Raw genomic sequence first — 17,074 nt, 5'->3', positions numbered from 1 at the left:
GGTTCATTTCGGGGTCGGTGCACGGAGGCCTGCAGCTTTAAATTGACGTCAGTGGGGATATGGACCCGATGGTGGGGTTGCGAGATGTCACTGACAGGACCCCTGCTTGATGCGATAAGCATTCCTTATCGGTCGGTATCACGTGAAATTACACCATCGTTAGCCACTGACTGAGGACAATGGGTCGTCATCGGAGGAGCTCCCGCTTACAAACCGAGAGCCGATGGCCTCGATATTTCTGTCGCAAGTGACCTGGAAAATGGTCCCGGGCCTTTCATAATTCCCAATTGCCAACTTTTTGTCAGTATTTGTTGCGATGAAGTGCCAAAGAATCGCCTCGCAGGCCCTTCGCCAGGCCCGCGCACCAGCATCGCGCGTCCAAGCTCCCTCCGTTTTCCGGAGCTCCAAAGTCGCGGCGGCAGCTCCTCTTGGCAACCGACAATGCGCCCACCAGTTCCACTCCAAGCCGGCGCGGAAGGCTTCGAACAGCTCCGGCGATGCGTCAAATCCGGCAATGGCATTTCCATGCCTTGACGCTCTCGAGAACCGATCCGCGAGCCTCGAAGCACGGTACGAATCGAGCGGCCCCGAGCCGTCTTATACCGCCGGCGCGACAGAAGTATACCACTGCAAGGACCCTCTCCTGCTCGACTGGGGCGGTGTTCTACCTGAATTCGACATCGCATATGAATCGTGGGGCAAGATGAACGCCGACAAGTCCAACGTCATTCTCTTGCACACTGGCCTCTCGGCGTCGTCTCACGCGCATTCGACAGAGAGCAACCCCAACCCCGGTTGGTGGGAGAAGTTCATCGGACCGGGGTTGGCTTTAGATACCGATAAATACCACGTCATCTGCACAAACGTAATAGGAGGCTGCTACGGCTCAACAGGACCGAGCAGTATCGACCCAGCAGACGGACAGCGGTACGCGACAAGATTTCCCATCTTGACCATGGAGGACATGGTGCGCGCGCAGTTCCGCCTCCTCGACGGCCTCGGCGTAGACAAGCTCTACGCCAGCGTCGGCTCGAGCATGGGCGGCATGCAATCGCTCGGTGCAGGCGTCCTCTTCCCGGACCGCGTCGGCCGGATCGTCTCCATCAGCGGCTGCGCCCGGTCACACCCTTACAGCATCGCGATGCGCCACACGCAGCGGCAGGTACTGATGATGGACCCGAACTGGAACAGAGGGTTCTACTACGGCAGGGTGCCGCCGCACGCGGGAATGAAGCTCGCGCGCGAGATTGCGACCGTCACGTACCGGTCGGGACCGGAGTGGGAGCAGAGGTTCGGCAGGCGGAGGGCGGACCCGAGCAAGCCGCCTGCGCTGTGCCCTGATTTCTTGATCGAGACGTACCTCGATCACGCCGGAGAAAAGTTCTGCTTGACGTACGATCCTAATAGTCTGCTCTATGTCAGCAAGGCGATGGATCTTTTCGACTTGGGGAGGGAGAACCAGCTCGCTGCCAACGCGAGGAGAGCAGAGCGCGAGAAGCTTCTGCAGTCTGGCGAGTCGCCCGCGCGCAATGACGCCGCCTGCAGTCTTACGCTGCCCGAGAAGCCCTACGTGGAGCAGCCAGAATCCAACGCCGGCACGGCCGATCAGTCCGTCGAGGTGTCCTCCAGGCCGCCTGAAGACCTCATTGCGGGCCTTGCGCCTCTGAGAGACACTCCCGCTCTCGTGATTGGTGTGGCGAGTGACATCCTCTTCCCCGCGTGGCAGCAGAGGGAAGTGGCCGAGGCATTGAAGCTCGCGGGCAATAGGAACGTTGCGCACTATGAGCTGAGCGAGGAGATGAGTTTCTTTGGACACGACACGTTCCTGTTGGATTTAAAGAACATTGGCGGGAACTTGAAAAATTTCCTGGGATAAATCAGCCAAGAGGGAGGCCAGTGGTCCAGCGAACGTGAACATGTAAAAGGTTGTTGGAGTTGAGGTAAATTTTCTGCACGAAATATGTCTATGGGGAATGTTCCACTTGCATATGTAGCCATGTACAGCATCCAGGCAGGAAAAGCATTGACGATTACAAATCTTTGGACTGATTCTCTTGGTCTCCGGGCTTCTCGTGTAGCCGACATTTGGTCTTCTCTCTCTTATTCTGCTGATGCTGCCGAGAAGCTTACCTACCTTAGGACAGACTTCGTCACAACGATACCTACACGCACGCAAAAAAGAAGTTCACCACCGGTATGGCTACATCTCCTGGCGAATATTATAGTGCTCATGCTGGGATCGTATGCGGACTCGAACTCGTAGCCGGTCGATTAGGCTGTCAAGGGGTATTGTCGATCTTTTAACCATTCCACCACCCAGCCAGTTTGTCCTGACCAACCGACCTAGGAAGGCGCCTGCTGTTGCTGGTGACAGGAATGAGATTGAAGGGGTATGTATAGGCTCTTTGCGCAGTTCTAGTCATCTGATGTGGAATCACCGGTCTGCCAGCGCCTTCCAGTCAAGATAATGTGACCCCCGTAAGGATGATTCAGACTCGTGGCACCATCGTTCGTTGCGCAGGGCTTCATATGAAGCAGGAATGAGCTGGACAATAGACACCTCGCTTACCTCTCTACACATCGTGGGCTAGATGCTAAAGCGGGTATTTGTCTGAAGTAAATAATGCGATGATCAAGGACCTAACAACGAGAGAACAGAGGAAAATAAAGAATTCAAACGGCGAGTGGGACCTAGCTATAGGCTTGCCAAGTGAGCATCAGATGTGCTTAACATACTAGGTACCTTAGCCTTCGTTGATCAACAACTAGCGAGCCTCCGGGTTGTGCAGGGATAAGCTCTCCACAACCCCGGTCAAAGCTCTTCCAGCAGGCACTAAGGTAAGTCGGAGGAAGCCCCGCCAATCCCCTTCATTGGTCTGACGTCAATCAATTCATCTTCGTCAACACTTCACGAGCATCTCATTGAAATGAGAGTCGCCGCGCTTCTGTTTCGCCAAAGTGGTCTCAACCCGAGATCAAAACTGAATGATTTCCGATCAACTCTCATACGACCAAGCATTCCAACTGCGCATTCAGCCATAATTACCCGAACCATGTCGACAGTCACACTGAAAGACAGCGGTATCCAGGTCGAGCTGCCTAATGGCCTGTCGGAAGACCAACTACTAGGTTTCCGACCATTTAACGTGTGAAGCTACTTCTAGTGTTCTCCCTTCAAGGACGAGAAACAGCGCTGACTGTCAAACTAGGATTGGGTCAAGGGCCTCAACAACTCTCTAAGCCTACAAGCCAAGAGCAAAGACCACCCATTCCACCAAGACCCCTACCGCCTACGCGGCATCACAGTTCAGGCCTTTGACATCTTTGGGTCCGGCCGCGTCGGTTTCCTCAAGGTGAGGGCCGATGTCAAGAATGAGGCGGGAGAGGGTCTCCCAGCCAGCATATTCCTTCGCGGACCCAGCGTCGGCATGCTGGTGATGCTCATCCCCGATGACGCCCGGCCCGACAGCGATGAGCGCTATGTCGTGCTGACGGTGCAGCCCCGCGTGCCGGTCGGTAGTCTTTCATTTGTTGAGTTGCCCGCCGGCATGGTCGACGACAGCGGTAGCTTCGCAGGCGCGGCGGCAAAAGAAATTCAGGAGGAGCTGGGCTTGGAGATCCACGAATCGAAACTGACGTGCCTGAGCGAGCTGGCCGGCGCGGGCAGATCATCTGGGAACGAAGCTGATGAGGGCTTAGCAGAGGCGATGTACCCCTCTGCCGGCGGCTGTGACGAGTTCGTGACTCTGTATAGCCACGAGAAGAGGATTCCTCGCGAGCAATTGAAGGAGTGGAGCGGCAAGCTGACTGGGCTGCGGGACCACGGAGAGAAGATTACGTTGAAGCTGGTGCCGATGAAGGATCTGTGGCGGGAGGGCGCGCGGGATGCAAAGTGTCTTGCGGCTGTGGCTCTTTGGGAGGGACTCCGGCGCGAGGGCAAGTTATGAGTTGTGGCGGCACGATGAAGGGGATAAAAAGTCTCGGGCATGCATCATCATTATAGCTTGAATTTCTTTGCTAATTCAATGCCTTCGGCAATAGTCCCCACGCGGGCATCGATGGCGTAGCCTTCCTTCTCCAGACGAATGCACTCTGCCCAGAAGTTGGACAGCGGCACGGTGAAGACCTCGATGAATTCTCCTTCTTCCAGTTCGGCCTTTGGGTTTTGGTTCTCGGGGAGGGAGGTGTCGATGGTGACGTGGATCATGCGGAGATTGGTATTGCAGAATCCGGGGTCTTGAAGGCAAATCGACGTCAGCTGCGCCTGAGCTAAAGAGAGAATTGAGTTGTTTGAGATGTTACATACCATTGAACATGATCGGCGTGGTCTCGGACACCTTGCCAACGTATCCCGTCTCCTCCTTGAGCTCGCGCACGGCAGCCTGCTCGGCCGTCTCGCCCTCGTCCACGAGCCCCGCGGGAACCTCGATGCAGATCTTGTCAATCGGCGGGCGGTACTGCTTCTGGAGGATGATCTCGGGGCCGGTGGGCTTCTCGAGGATGGCGACGATGCCGACGCCGTCAATCTCGCCGTTCTTTGGGCGGGTGCGGCGCTCGGCGGATTCCCAGGTGCGGGAGTTGCCGTTCTGGTCGTCGTAGTTGATCTTGATGAGCTTGATCCAGCGAGCCTCGCCCTCGCCCTGCGGTTCTATGGGTCAGATAGGGCATACGGAATAGTAGATTGCTTGGAGTCAGTTGTGTTGGCTTACCAGAGGGCCGGTGGCGGTCACTTTGGCAGACATTGTGGACGTGTTGATGCTAACGTAAGGTATCTTAGGCTTGGAGTTGGAGGGGAGGCGTCGGAGCTTCGGCGGGATGGCGGGGTAGCTTCTGTCACTGCCGCCGTGGCTGGCTGGTGCTCGCCACCCCGCGGTGGTCACCTCACTTAGTCATCACGCAGCTCTTGCCTGCGTAGCACGCGTAAGGTAGGTAGGCAACGCTTTCCACCTGAGTGTCCCTAGGAAGGCGGGAAGTAACCGGTATCAATCATGAACGACAGATGTTCGACTACAATCATCAAATTTGGCTTGAGTACCCTGTTCGCGACGTATGGTCGAATGGAGACTTCTCCAAACGATGCGCCCAGGCAGAATGTCGACCACTTATTCAGTCTCTCAGCAAGGATCCCGGAGCGTCCAACAACGGCATTAGGGACGTCTCTTCCGCCCTCTCAGACGTTTTGTATTGCGATACAGATTGAATAAGAGCGGCCTCGGTCCGAGAACGCTGTCTTAGCCTCGCAAGGTAGCATTTTATTTCAACGTTCCTGGACGCGTCACCACGTCAGTCGCTGACAAGCTTTTGGGCACCGTCCCAAGCCTGGAGATGTCCAAGGGACCCCTGCCCATGAAGTACTCGCCGGATCGAAGTGGGAGATTTACGGTCATTGACATTTGGACGAACCTCCCATCCACTGATCATCGAAGAGTCCTCGGAGAAAGCTTTCCGAAAGACGCATCCGAGAGGGAGAGAACGGGGGAAACACACGAAATTGTTATCGCTTCTGGAAGGGCACGCACGACGTCAAGGTTAACCAACGAGCAAACTTGCATCTTCGGGTTTCTATTGCGCCGATGAGTGTAAGACGCACGAGGCCCTTGACGCTGCGTTCCCACCGCGACTAACTGCATGCGCTGCGGTACTCCGCACGCAGGCGAGGACGCGCCGCCTGGATTACCAACCGGTCGGATCCAGCCCAAACGACCACTAGTGTCAACGCCGTACGGATACGTACTTGCGCCAGACATAACAGGCCAGCGAGGAACATCACTGCAAGTTTGGGTCCGCACACAATAACTTGCTATCATAGAACCTGCCTTGTCATGTCTATCAAATCGGAGGGGAGTCTCTGTGACGTCCAGCAGGCAGTCTGACTCGCATTTGTCGTTGGTTCAGTGTGCCCACAAGGACTGGCCAACTTGGGCGGTCCACGACCAGGGTCCAATTCCTCCGTATTACAGTTAAAGGCCGCCGACTGGTTGGCCACGCGACGCTTGCATCTCATTCATCGACCTTCCTCTCCGGGAAGGATTGACCAATCCACCTCCCTCGGCACCGCGCCTGGTGGTGCTTGAGACTCTGGCTTCACCACAGACTTATACTTCTTCACACTCCTTTGAGACATCCAATTTTCTTTCTTTTGTCGGCTTCTTCGTCTTTTCTAAACACTCCTTTAGTCGTCACCGACGACGTATGCTCCAAGATCAAGATGGCACCCACTAAAGCGGTTGACGACCGCAATGGCGACGTCGAAAGCAGGCCTGAAGAAGAGACGCCGTTATTGTCACACGACTTGCCACCCACAGTCGCCCCAAGCCGTAGATACCAGCTAAAGGTCATTGGTCTGGCAATGACCTTTATTCTTATCGTCGAAGTTGGCGCTTATCTTCAGATCCCGCCTTCATATCAGCTCATGGAAGAAATTATCTGTCGCCAACGCTACCCCGACCACATCATCTCGGCCGAGGATGACGATGTATGCAAAGGGCCGGATGTACAAGGCCAGCTAGCCATGATTAAAGGCTGGCAGAACTCATTCGACTGCGTCCCGTGTATGTCCCGCCCTCGAACCCCAACTGTCAGCGCCGGCTAATTATTGTATTCGCAGCATTGCTCACTGCGATTCCCTACGGAGTTATTGCAGACAAGTATGGCCGCCGACCAGTCCTATCTTTGGCCATGCTAGGTATTACGCTGGAGCTTGCCTGGATGCTGCTGCCCCGTAGGTTATGAACATACCTCTTCGACCGGTGAAATTTGCTCATTGGACAGTTCTGTGGCCCAATATTCTCCCTCTTTGGACCATGTGGTTCGGAGCAGCTTTCCAATTCATAGGTGGAGGCGCAGGCATGATTCAAGCCATGACCTGGACCATGATCTCTGACGTCGTCCCCATTTCCAGCCTGTAAGATTTGTCCATTGCCGAGATCAGTCATTCAGAAGCTCACGTGTGATAGGACCGCGGTTTACTACAAGATTGGCGCAATCGCGCTTGCGGGAGAGCTTGTAGTTGCGCCTCTCAGCGCCTACCTATTGAGCAAGAACCCATGGCTGCCTCTCAGCGTCGGCATGGTCCTCCTAATCATCGGCACATGCCTGCCGCCTTTCATCCCAGAAACCCTGGAGCTCCGCCGCGCCGCTGATCAAGAGGTCGAGCAGACACTCTCGCGGTCCGAGGAAGACGCGAGGGACAAGCGCACACTCAAGCAGCAGATCATCTTCGCCGTGAAGAACGACATGGGCCATGTCTACACCTTTTTGATCAAGTCCAAGAGCGTGATTTCCCTCGTCCTCGGCTTCAATCTCACAGTTATCGTAAAGTATGTCAAGATAGACATCATGTCGCAATACGTGCACAACTTGCTGGGCTGGTCTTGGGCAAAAGTAAGTCGATGTCGCGCCGTCTCAGCCACACACCACGGGGTTCGTTATCTGACAAATCGTTGCGACACGCAGGCAACGCTCTTGGGAACTGTCTCGACGGTTACAAACATGGTCATGCTGCTCGCCATTCTCCCCGCGCTGAGCTGGCTGATCACCAAGCGTACGGGAGTGCATCCTCTAGTTCGGGATCTCTGGCTCACCCGAATGAGCGGCATCCTCCTGGCTGTCGGGTGCTTCATGGTCGCCATTGCATTCGCGCCTTGGTTTCTAATTACTGGTATGTTCGCCTTCTTTACCTTACCATCTGTATCGAGCTGGTTCCGGTCCTCAATCACCCAGATATGCTGATCTTTCGAATCAGCCCTCATCATTTTCTCCATGGGCACCGTTTACACAAATATTTGCCGAGCCATCCTCAACGCCGTAGTCGAGCCGCACACGATAGGTACCCTAAACACGGCAATCACCTGGGTGGAACAAGTGAGCCTGCTGGTTTCGGCTCCGGTGATTTCGGGCTTGCTGAAAGCTGGCAACTCGGCAGGAGGCATATGGCTCGGTCTGCCGTATATGGCCGCGACTGTCATGGCTATTGCTGGTACTGCGATCGCGTTTGCCTATCGTTTGCCTAGAGACAAGATTCGATAGATACCTACCTTGTTGTTGTCTAGAGGGATAGACGTCGATGCACGGAATACATGTCCATTAGAATAGGGAGATGCACATGCCAAATACAGTTATCCTCAATTTCTCGTCATCCTCAATTTCTCTGTTTGAAAAAGTACAACGGGTAAATCCATCGAGATGAAAAAGTTGCTGTGAGTAAAGAAGGGAGATGGCAAGATTCGAGGTCATGATCAGGTAGATGGGAATCTGCACCCAATGGACATTGACTGACCATTCCAAGCTACCTGCCCGTATTCCCGGTCTTGGCCCGCGATGTCCGCCACCGCTGTAGGGCTCATCTGATAACGATAAGAGCTCCAAACGCCCGAGCACGACGCTGAGGGATGGCGGGGGTGGGGTCGCCGCATGATGTAACGGCGAAGCGAACCAACGACTTTTTTGTGAGTCGCCGGCGAGGCAGATAGCTGCCTCTTACCTACCATCCATCCACTCCAGGCTACACTCGCACATTGACCGAAACATAAACCTAGAGCTTCTTTTATAGTACGCGACAAATATCTAAGGCGCTTTTGGTGTACTCCTCTCTCTTCGACAGTAAGATAGACGGCAACTCGCACCGCACGACCTGACTTTTTCTCCCCGCCACCCCTACCCACCAACCCCGCCAACCTGCCCATCATAGGCCGCCGACGCCGCGAGAAACATCCCAAGGGCCGGCCCAACTCCAACCGGCCGCGCAAGAAGATGGGTAACGAGGAGTCGACGATGCTGGACGACAGCGTCCAGCCCAAGACGCTCGAGTCGCGCTCGCTGGAGGCCATTGCTGATTACATCAAATCCGGCGATGCGAAAAAGATTGCCGTCATGACCGGCGCCGGAATCTCCACAGCCGCTGGCAGTATGCGCCCTCCCTTGACGATTGAGACCAAGTTTGCGCAAGTTTCTAACACAATCGCCACCCAGTCCCCGACTTCAGATCACCCGGCACCGGCCTCTACGCCAACTTAGCCCGCTTGAACCTCCCCTACGCCGAAGCCGTCTTCGACATCTCCTACTTCCGCAAGCACCCCGAGCCCTTCTATTACCTCGCCAAAGAGCTCTACCCGGGAAAATTCCACCCCACCGTCTCTCACGCCTTCATCGCCCTGCTCGCGAAGAAGGGTCTCCTGCAGATGAACTTTACACAAAACATTGACTGCCTCGAGAGGCGTGCCGGCGTGCCGGACGACAAGATCATCGAGGCGCACGGCAGCTTCGCCACCCAGCGCTGCATCGAGTGCAAGGACCCCTTCCCCGCCGACCGGATGGAGAAGCATGTCCAGGACGAAAACGTGCCCAAGTGCGATTCCTGCGGCGGGCTCGTGAAGCCGGATATCGTCTTCTTTGGAGAGGCGCTGCCGGAGGCGTTCCGCGATAACACACACCTGCCCGCCGTGGCTGATTTGATTGTGGTCATGGGGACGAGTCTCTCGGTCTACCCCTTTGCTGGCCTGGCCGAGGCTTCGAAATCTGGCGTGCCGCGGTTGCTGCTCAACAGGGAACGGGTGGGACAGATGGGTCGCAGGGCGGATGACGTTGTTGAATTGGGGACGTGCGATGCTGGGGTTCGTAAGCTTGCTGCCCTGCTTGGCTGGGGCGACGAGCTAGAGGCGCTCTGGCGCGGTATTGTGGGCAAAAAGGAGGCCGAGAGGCAGCTTGCGTCAGCCGCTGGCGAAGGCGAGGATGATCTGGAGGAGGAGATTCGGAGAGTTACCGAGGGTGTCGACACGGCGCTCAAGCTCGACGACGACAAGGACGACGAAAAGGAAGGGGATGCCACGGAGAATACCAAGGAAACGGAAGAAGTCGGCTTTCCTTTACGGCAAGACGGCGGAAGCGACACCGAGGACGCGCAGAAGAGTGTCCCCGAGGGCGTCGTCCAGAGAATGTCCAAGGCAATCCAGGGGCAAGGGGGCGAGATCGGCACGGACATCAAGGACGATCGCGGCCGCGAGGGGAGAACCGTCAACGGATCTGAAGGCGCACCGCAGGACGCAAAGGACTTCCGGATCGAGGCCAAGAAGAAGATTCAGCTTGCGGCGCAGGGGGCCGCCACTCCTCTCGACGAGGTTGCCATCGTTTTCGACGCTTCTGCGCCTGTGGCTGAGATGAAACACGAGGATCCCAAGAGCGCTGAGTTGCTGAGTGGGGTTTCTCGGTATGAGGAGACGTCCGCGCCTGCTGCTGGTGTGGACAAGGAGTTGGCGGCGGGTTCGAAGGCTGAGTCGGCTTCTGCTTCTACGACGGCACAAGAAGCCTCCGGGAGTGTAGAGAAAGAGGAGAAGCCTTCATCGGGCGACTCAAAGTTATGATCTTCCACCGACGATGCCTACTCCTCACCTCCCTTGGTCATTACGATACACGGCCACAGCCGCACCTTAGATAGCGGCCAAGTCTTCTATATCTCGCTTATACCCACATCACGGATTCGCGTTGGTTTCACTCTATGCCTCTGTCCCCAAGTGGTACATAAATATCTACATCTCGTCCCTGCTTTCATTTGTCCATTCACGTGTGCGTGATGACTACTTGTTGACGATCTTTAATTCTTAGACGTGTAAGGAAGATGTCTTGCGTTACGATTTTAAGAGAAGAAAAACAGGTAAAAAAGGCCATCGATAGGGAATCGAACAAAAGGTCAGGTTGACAGTGGCTCGAGGGCTTCCAAGTTAGTACAAAGACTCTCCCATCATACCTCTCGGCCACCTTTCCCCGACCTTTTATGAATGGACTGGAGGTTTTCAGACCTAAGTACCTCTCACCCCATCCCAAGGAGTATTGACGACCTTCGAAGACCTTCAGATGAAAGAGTGGAGCATCATCCAGCTTGGGCCGGCAAGTAATACACAACGGCCGGTCGAATTGAGTCGCGAATTAATATTCAACTATCTGTAGGTTATTGTTGGAGGCTTGATTATGTCCGATTGAATATCCTAGTCCTGGCGAAGCTCCCACAAAGTCTGTTCATCGCCTGAGCCAACACCCCGTCCAAACTGATATACCATCCCATTCATTCTGACGCAATACCAATTCCCAGAAACACCCCAAAGCCCCCTAGCAACAAATCCAACGAGTACAAAACTTCCCATCACGTCTCGATATCCTCCATCGGCACCTCCTCCGGCTTCTTCAAACACGGCGTCTCGTCCCACATCCCGCTATAGCACCGGAACCACCCATGCCCGCACCGCTGGTGAACAATCTTAGGCAGGAGCCGTAGGCACCGGATGTCCTGATGCGAGTAGAGGAAGTGCCCGCGCTTCGTCTCGTAGTCGAGGCAGATGGATATCAGGAGCCTTCGGGAGTGCGCGTTGCGGCAGCCCTGATTGGCGTTGATGGACTGCCGGCCGCCATTGAAGTGAAAGAAGCTGTCTTGGCGTTCGCAGGAGGCTGGGTCCCAGGAGCGGCAGCGGGTTTGGACTACGATGTAGTCGGCGGCGCAGGTTGTAAGGGTAAGGGCGAGGGTGAAAGCTAGGGTGAGGCGCATTGTGGTGGTTACTGTCTTCCGTGCTTCACGGTTTCTGCTCTGCTAGGTAAGATGGAGGGCAATGCCCTTATCTGTCTTTTACCAGTCTGTTAGGTTTCAATGTGTGCAATTTGTTGGAGATCGGGGTACTCTTGTTACTTTGGTGTGTGTTTGAGATGGAATTGTCTTATAGACGGCAAAATTTGGTCGACGATGCGACATCCGGGGGAGACGCAGTGTTGCTCCAAGAAGTCTCCATGGGTCTTTGCAGCATGTCTGGAGTGTCTCCAGAAAGTGCTTATATACTGTCCCACCTTGATGACCCGTTGGGTACTGCCATTTGACGTCGAGAGGTGTAAGTTTGGTGCGGCATACGATTTCAACGCCTCGAACCATTGTGGTCTGAAAGTAGGTTATGGCGGCGTCAAATCGGGCAACGAGGACCCGGGCGCCAACACTTTTCTCACATCATGTACCTCTGATAAAACGGTGAAGGCCAATGAGTAAGTCTTGTGTCGAGAGTTAGGTCCATGATCACTTTATCCTTCCACTGCTAAGAAGGTTGATGTTGCAAGCACTGATCTGGGCCGGGATCAAACTTGAGGCAAGTATCCTATTATTGAACGCTGATGTGTTGCTGATGGTCTAATGCTATAACAAAGGATCGAAGGAGACAATGTATAAGTGATGAACGATGCTGTAATGAAAGAGAAAAAAACAGGCTATCTAGTTGTTTGAAGGTGTAGCACCAGGGAGCACCCTAACCTCAGCCCCCCACGTCTCCAATGACTCCATCATCGGAAACTAGAAATCTTTTCCATCACCCGCGAGAGCAGCACCGACCCGCCAGCCCCATTTTCCTGGCGTAGAATGCGCGCTACCATGAAAGCAGTCACAGCAGCGACAGGAATCGTAGCGATGACGCTCGCCCTGCTCACAGTCATGGCCTTCTCCCCCACGGTCTTCTCGTCGCTGTAGAGCCACTCGTGGCCCGAAGAAGGCGGCTTCACACCCTTCAAACTCAGGCCGCCGGCAATTTGGTCGCTGTAGAAGTTGAGCCACCTGGCGAGCGGGAGGAGGGGCGCAACGTATTGTTGCACCAAGCGGCCCTTCCAGGTATCCCAAGCAGACATGCGCATGGCTTCTTGGCACTGCTCGACCATGAATGCCAACCTCTCCACGCGCTGCTCTTCAACAGTCACAAACGCAGTTTCCAGACTGGACAACTTCCAGCTTGCCGCAGCAGAGACACCCTTGCCGATAATGTTCTGTTCCTGGAGGGCGTTAACCAGCGAGGCGCAGGACTCGATACAGCTGTTGCCACCCTGCCCCACGAGCGGATTGAACTTGTGTGCCGCGTCGCCGAGGATGACGATACGTCCGTAGTGCCACCGTCGCATCACAAAGTGCGGGAGGGCCGTGACGCCGCTGTACTCGAGGTTCTTCAAAACCTCGCGGAACCGCAAGCCGTTATCGGCGACAAGGCTGTCGACGCTGCGGTCGAACTCGCGCTTCTTGTCTTCTTCCGTGAACCGCGGGATCTCGTCGATTGGGTACGAACGTTGGCCCTCGGGCAGCGTCCAGAACCAAAAGACAAAGACCTCGCCGCTGGGGCCGCCCATACAGCCGGCCACTGTGCCGTGGCCGCTGGCGCCGACGACCTGGCCGGGGCCCACGCCGGCCGTGGGCTTGGCGGTGCCGAAGATGCAGGCGTGCTCACAGGAGATGTTTTGTCTGTCGCGGGCCGGAATGGCGCTGGAGTCGTTGTTGTCGTCCGCGTTCCTCCACATTTCCTGTCTGATTGTGCTGCGGACGCCGTCTGCGCCGACCACCATTTGCCCTTCAAAGACGGAGCCGTCTTTGGTGTAGACCAAGGCGCTGTCCTTGAGACTCTCTACTCTCTTGACTTTTTGGTTGACAAAGATTCTGCTCTTATCCTTCAAGTGCTCGTACAACACGTTCAAAAGCTCGAAACGCTCCATGAAGATGTTCGGGTAGCCGTGTCGTTTAGTGATGAGGCTCCTCGACTTGCGGGTCATGATGCGCTTGCCGGTGATGCTGTTTCTTACAATATGCTCCTCAACGGGCTGACCTCTGGCGAGAATGTCATCGTAGCATCCGAGTTGATCGAGGATTCGAAGGCCGTTGGGGAACAAGCCGATACTAGCTCCGACGTTGGGAGTTACCGTGCCGTAAGCCTCGAGAAGTACATAATCAACTCCGAGATCCTGTAGCATCAACGCCATCGTCAGGCCCGTGATGCCACCGCCGACGATGATGATCTGGCGTTTCTCATCTTGGATCGCCATGGTTATGGTATAGGGGAAACTTGACACTTTGTCGTAGGTGTTTGGAAAGATATACTTGTTATTCGATGCTGCTGATGACTAGAATAAAGCTGCCGATACCGAACGAGTGGAGGAAAATGAAGCTCTTATATATCAGGACATCTGCCAAGCTGAGATCTGCGATATCTTGGTGAGCCGGACTTTAGAGCTGTGCAGTCCGTCATTTTACCGCAAGAATCCAGAAGGGTATCATTAAAACGGGAAGCTCATGGGCCCCGGAGATCAATCTTCCCTGGGCTGCAAGCCGGCGGGAGTGATGCCACGCAGCTAGGCCCACCAAGCGCTTACAATAAACTCCATAGTAGCCACCGAGTCCGCCACAGATTGATTCGTGACATCGACGTTATCTGATTCATGTAGCGGGGATAGCAGCACAGGACACCATGGGCTGTTTTATCACCAGTTCCACTTGTTTCGACAAAAGCCAGCCCGCAATTTGGCGCATCCGGATACAACCCACCTCAAGGACGCAGGACTGCAGACTGCGAAATGCGGCATACCGGCGATATCGCCACGGAATGCGTGGTCCTCAACTCTGGCGGCCGAGCTTTTCATCATCGGGCATTGAGACACCCCATATGTTATAGTTTAAGGGCCGTCTGTGGTCCGCTGTCAACCTATCCTTCGACTCCTCCATCTCTGAAGGATGTGGGTTTCCCCCGTGTGAAGCGGGATATATCCGCGATCAAGGCAGGGTTGACGTTTCCCCTGAGATGCGGGTCTTTCAGACTTCGACCGTGCAGCTTTGCCTCGGACTAAGCGTTCTAGATAAAAATCCGAAAAGCAATTAAAAGTCTCCGAGGACAAGCGCATTCCCACTTTGAAGCGTCTTCTGGCAGGTATCCTTCTGTCACTTACATAAATATAGTTCACATATATCAAGTCGATGTCAGGAGTCGCGTAGCACTTCTTCAGCCAATATTATAAACCATTTAAATGCCTCGTTCCGACAGAGACTCAGGAGACCTCACCTAATCCTTGAGACAACCACAACTTCGAACCGAATAATGGGAGAAAAGCTGCCTCGTTAAAGCTGCCTCGTTATCACTGACATGGCACTGACGAAACTTTAAGCAATGCTTATGTGTCGATACGACCGAATCTTGAGGAAGTATTAACGTGGCTTCAAACTTTCGTGCTTTTATATATTACCTTAGTCAACAACTCCGTAGGCCAATCCTCACAGGGAATCCATCTGCCGGATGTGCCCCGCCCCCGCCCTTTACTGCTTGATACGCCCTATTACCTTTGACGCTACGAATACCGGATTTAGGGTGAAGCTTATCCCAGTCTTCGTACGCAGGCTTGATGACAAACTCTCTCAAAGTCATGACCAGCGCGATTCTCAACTCGAGCATCGCCAACGTCTGCCCGATGCAGTTCCGTGGACCCCACTCAAATGGCCGCCAGGCGCCCTTATGGGGATATAATGGGTCTTCCGGGCTAACGAGCCAACGCTCAGGAATGCAAGCATCAGGATCTTTCCAGTACTTGGGGTTGTGATGTATAGCCTGCACAAGAGTCCAGACGTTGTAACCTTCTGTGGGGAGTATGCGGCCGTCCGCGTCGACTATCTGGACGTCGGAACGTCCTTGACGCATAGCACCGGCCGGGGCAAATTTGCATAGAACCTCTTTAATGAACGCCACGGTGTAGGGTATTGTTGGATTGGAAGTTTAATTCGACCGCGGCATACGGCCAACTGCGCAGGGGCTAATTAGGGCCCTATTTATAATTATCGTAACTAGCTTAACTTACGGTTAGAACCTCTTTTTTATACCTATATAGAAATTTATATAGTTTAATTAATCTCTTCGTTAACTTATAATTTAAACTAATTATTTTATAATAAAGATATTAATACTAATTAGTAATTAAATTTTATTATTATAAATTAATAAAATATCTCGTTACGTAAAAAAAACGACCTTTTAATATTATATAAGATAAGAGATTTATATTAATTAACTTTATAAAAATAGATAAAAAAGGAGGTAATTCTCGAATATTATATAGAATTAAGTAATCGTAGCCCTTTATTATTTACGAAAGGTTAATATTTATTATATTAAACTATATTAATTAATAGAACTACTTAAGTAACTAGTCTTTTATTATTACTTTAAATAGCTTTTTTACTAAATAACTTTTTTATAACTAGCCCGTAATTAAAAATTAATTAGCTAAATTAGTAAAAAAAAATACTTATATAGCGGCTACTTACTTAATTAATTAATATAATAAATAAGCTCGATAATATAGTATAAAAAAGTACTACGTAATTAAAAAAAAGGATTTTTAAATATAAATATTCTTAGTAAGTATAATAAGGACCTATATAAAAGTTATTAAGCTAAGAAATTTATAATATATAAAAAAGCCTAATATTATAAGGATTTTATAAATATAATTTTAAAATTTATAATTTAAATAATTTCTTTATAGCCCCCTTAATTACTCCCCGAGTATTATTTAAAAATATAATATAAAAAATGGTTTAATAAAAAAAGAGGAGGTTTAGAAATTTTAATAATATTAAGTTAAGAATATTATAAATTTCAGAGATTAATTTAAAAAAAAAGTAGCTATTTTAAAATAGTTTTATAACTTCTTATTAAAGTTATAATTAGTTTAAAAAAAGGCTAAAAAAATATAATTTTAAAAAAAAAAATTTTTTTTTTTAAAAAAATTACTAAGGAGCTCTTTTTTTATATTAAGCTCTTAGTACGAGATTATTAATTTCGAAAAATTAACTAAGTAATAAAAAGGATTATTAATAAGTAATAATTACTTAATAATAATTAAGCTACAAAAAAGACTATTTAAAAAATATAAAATAGGGTATTAAAAAGCTATAAAAAAAAAGATTTTTAAAATAATTAACCCTATTTAATATAAGTAATAAAATAGTAAGTATTTTTAATAAGTTTTTTAAGTCCTCGATTTTATAAAAAGGAGAGTTTAATTTTACTAATTATATTTAATAACTTATTTAGTTTTTAATAACTTATCTAGCTCTTTTATAAGCTACTTAGTATTTATTTCTAATTATTTTTTTAAAATACTATTTTAAAAGAGGTAAGTTAAAAAAAGAAATAATTTAGAAATTATAGAGAATATAAGGTTTAGGAAGTTAGAAATATAAAGAATAACGGAAATTAGTAATTAATAAAGATCTTAAAATTAATTATTATATCTTTTTATAATAATATAA

General features: G+C 51.4%; 7 protein-coding genes across 7 annotated transcripts; 3 read left to right on the top strand and 4 right to left on the bottom strand.

Annotated features, from left to right (window-relative positions):
- Nucleotides 1–316: 316 nt before the first annotated feature.
- CTAM01_13471 (homoserine O-acetyltransferase) lies at nt 317–1,876 on the top strand (the record flags this gene model as incomplete). Its single annotated transcript, XM_060529474.1, has 1 exon — nt 317–1,876. The coding sequence occupies one exon, from the start codon at nt 317–319 to the stop codon at nt 1,874–1,876; it is 1,560 nt and encodes a 519-aa protein (XP_060375965.1).
- A 1,177-nt stretch (nt 1,877–3,053) lies between these two features.
- Nucleotides 3,054–3,947, top strand: CTAM01_13470 (NUDIX domain-containing protein; the record flags this gene model as incomplete). Its single annotated transcript, XM_060529473.1, has 2 exons — nt 3,054–3,146; nt 3,210–3,947. The coding sequence occupies 2 exons, from the start codon at nt 3,054–3,056 to the stop codon at nt 3,945–3,947; spliced, it is 831 nt and encodes a 276-aa protein (XP_060375964.1).
- A 50-nt stretch (nt 3,948–3,997) lies between these two features.
- CTAM01_13469 (NUDIX domain-containing protein) lies at nt 3,998–4,742 on the bottom strand (the record flags this gene model as incomplete). The annotated part of the gene is made up of 3 exons (XM_060529472.1): nt 3,998–4,236; nt 4,307–4,640; nt 4,710–4,742. 3 exons carry the CDS (start codon nt 4,740–4,742, stop codon nt 3,998–4,000), a joined length of 606 nt encoding a protein of 201 aa, XP_060375963.1.
- Nucleotides 4,743–6,208: 1,466 nt separating this feature from the next.
- On the top strand, nt 6,209–10,358 carry CTAM01_13468 (the record flags this gene model as incomplete). Its single annotated transcript, XM_060529471.1, has 8 exons — nt 6,209–6,551; nt 6,608–6,721; nt 6,772–6,904; nt 6,957–7,383; nt 7,456–7,660; nt 7,745–7,978; nt 8,690–8,905; nt 8,971–10,358. 8 exons carry the CDS (start codon nt 6,209–6,211, stop codon nt 10,356–10,358), a joined length of 3,060 nt encoding a protein of 1,019 aa, XP_060375962.1.
- Nucleotides 10,359–11,134: 776 nt separating this feature from the next.
- Nucleotides 11,135–11,533, bottom strand: CTAM01_13467 (uncharacterized protein; the record flags this gene model as incomplete). The annotated part of the gene is made up of 1 exon (XM_060529470.1): nt 11,135–11,533. One exon carries the CDS (start codon nt 11,531–11,533, stop codon nt 11,135–11,137), a length of 399 nt encoding a protein of 132 aa, XP_060375961.1.
- A 773-nt stretch (nt 11,534–12,306) lies between these two features.
- Nucleotides 12,307–13,821, bottom strand: CTAM01_13466 (uncharacterized protein; the record flags this gene model as incomplete). Its single annotated transcript, XM_060529469.1, has 1 exon — nt 12,307–13,821. The coding sequence occupies one exon, from the start codon at nt 13,819–13,821 to the stop codon at nt 12,307–12,309; it is 1,515 nt and encodes a 504-aa protein (XP_060375960.1).
- A 1,196-nt stretch (nt 13,822–15,017) lies between these two features.
- On the bottom strand, nt 15,018–15,461 carry CTAM01_13465 (AflN/verA/monooxygenase; the record flags this gene model as incomplete). The annotated part of the gene is made up of 1 exon (XM_060529468.1): nt 15,018–15,461. One exon carries the CDS (start codon nt 15,459–15,461, stop codon nt 15,018–15,020), a length of 444 nt encoding a protein of 147 aa, XP_060375959.1.
- Between the last annotated feature and the right edge of the window lie 1,613 nt (nt 15,462–17,074).

Source organism: Colletotrichum tamarilloi (genome assembly GCF_030869305.1).
Source record: "Colletotrichum tamarilloi strain Tom-12 chromosome Unknown Scaffold_96.1, whole genome shotgun sequence".
NCBI classification, from domain to species: domain Eukaryota; kingdom Fungi; phylum Ascomycota; class Sordariomycetes; order Glomerellales; family Glomerellaceae; genus Colletotrichum; species Colletotrichum tamarilloi.
This window is presented reverse-complemented; position numbering and strand designations above follow the sequence as displayed.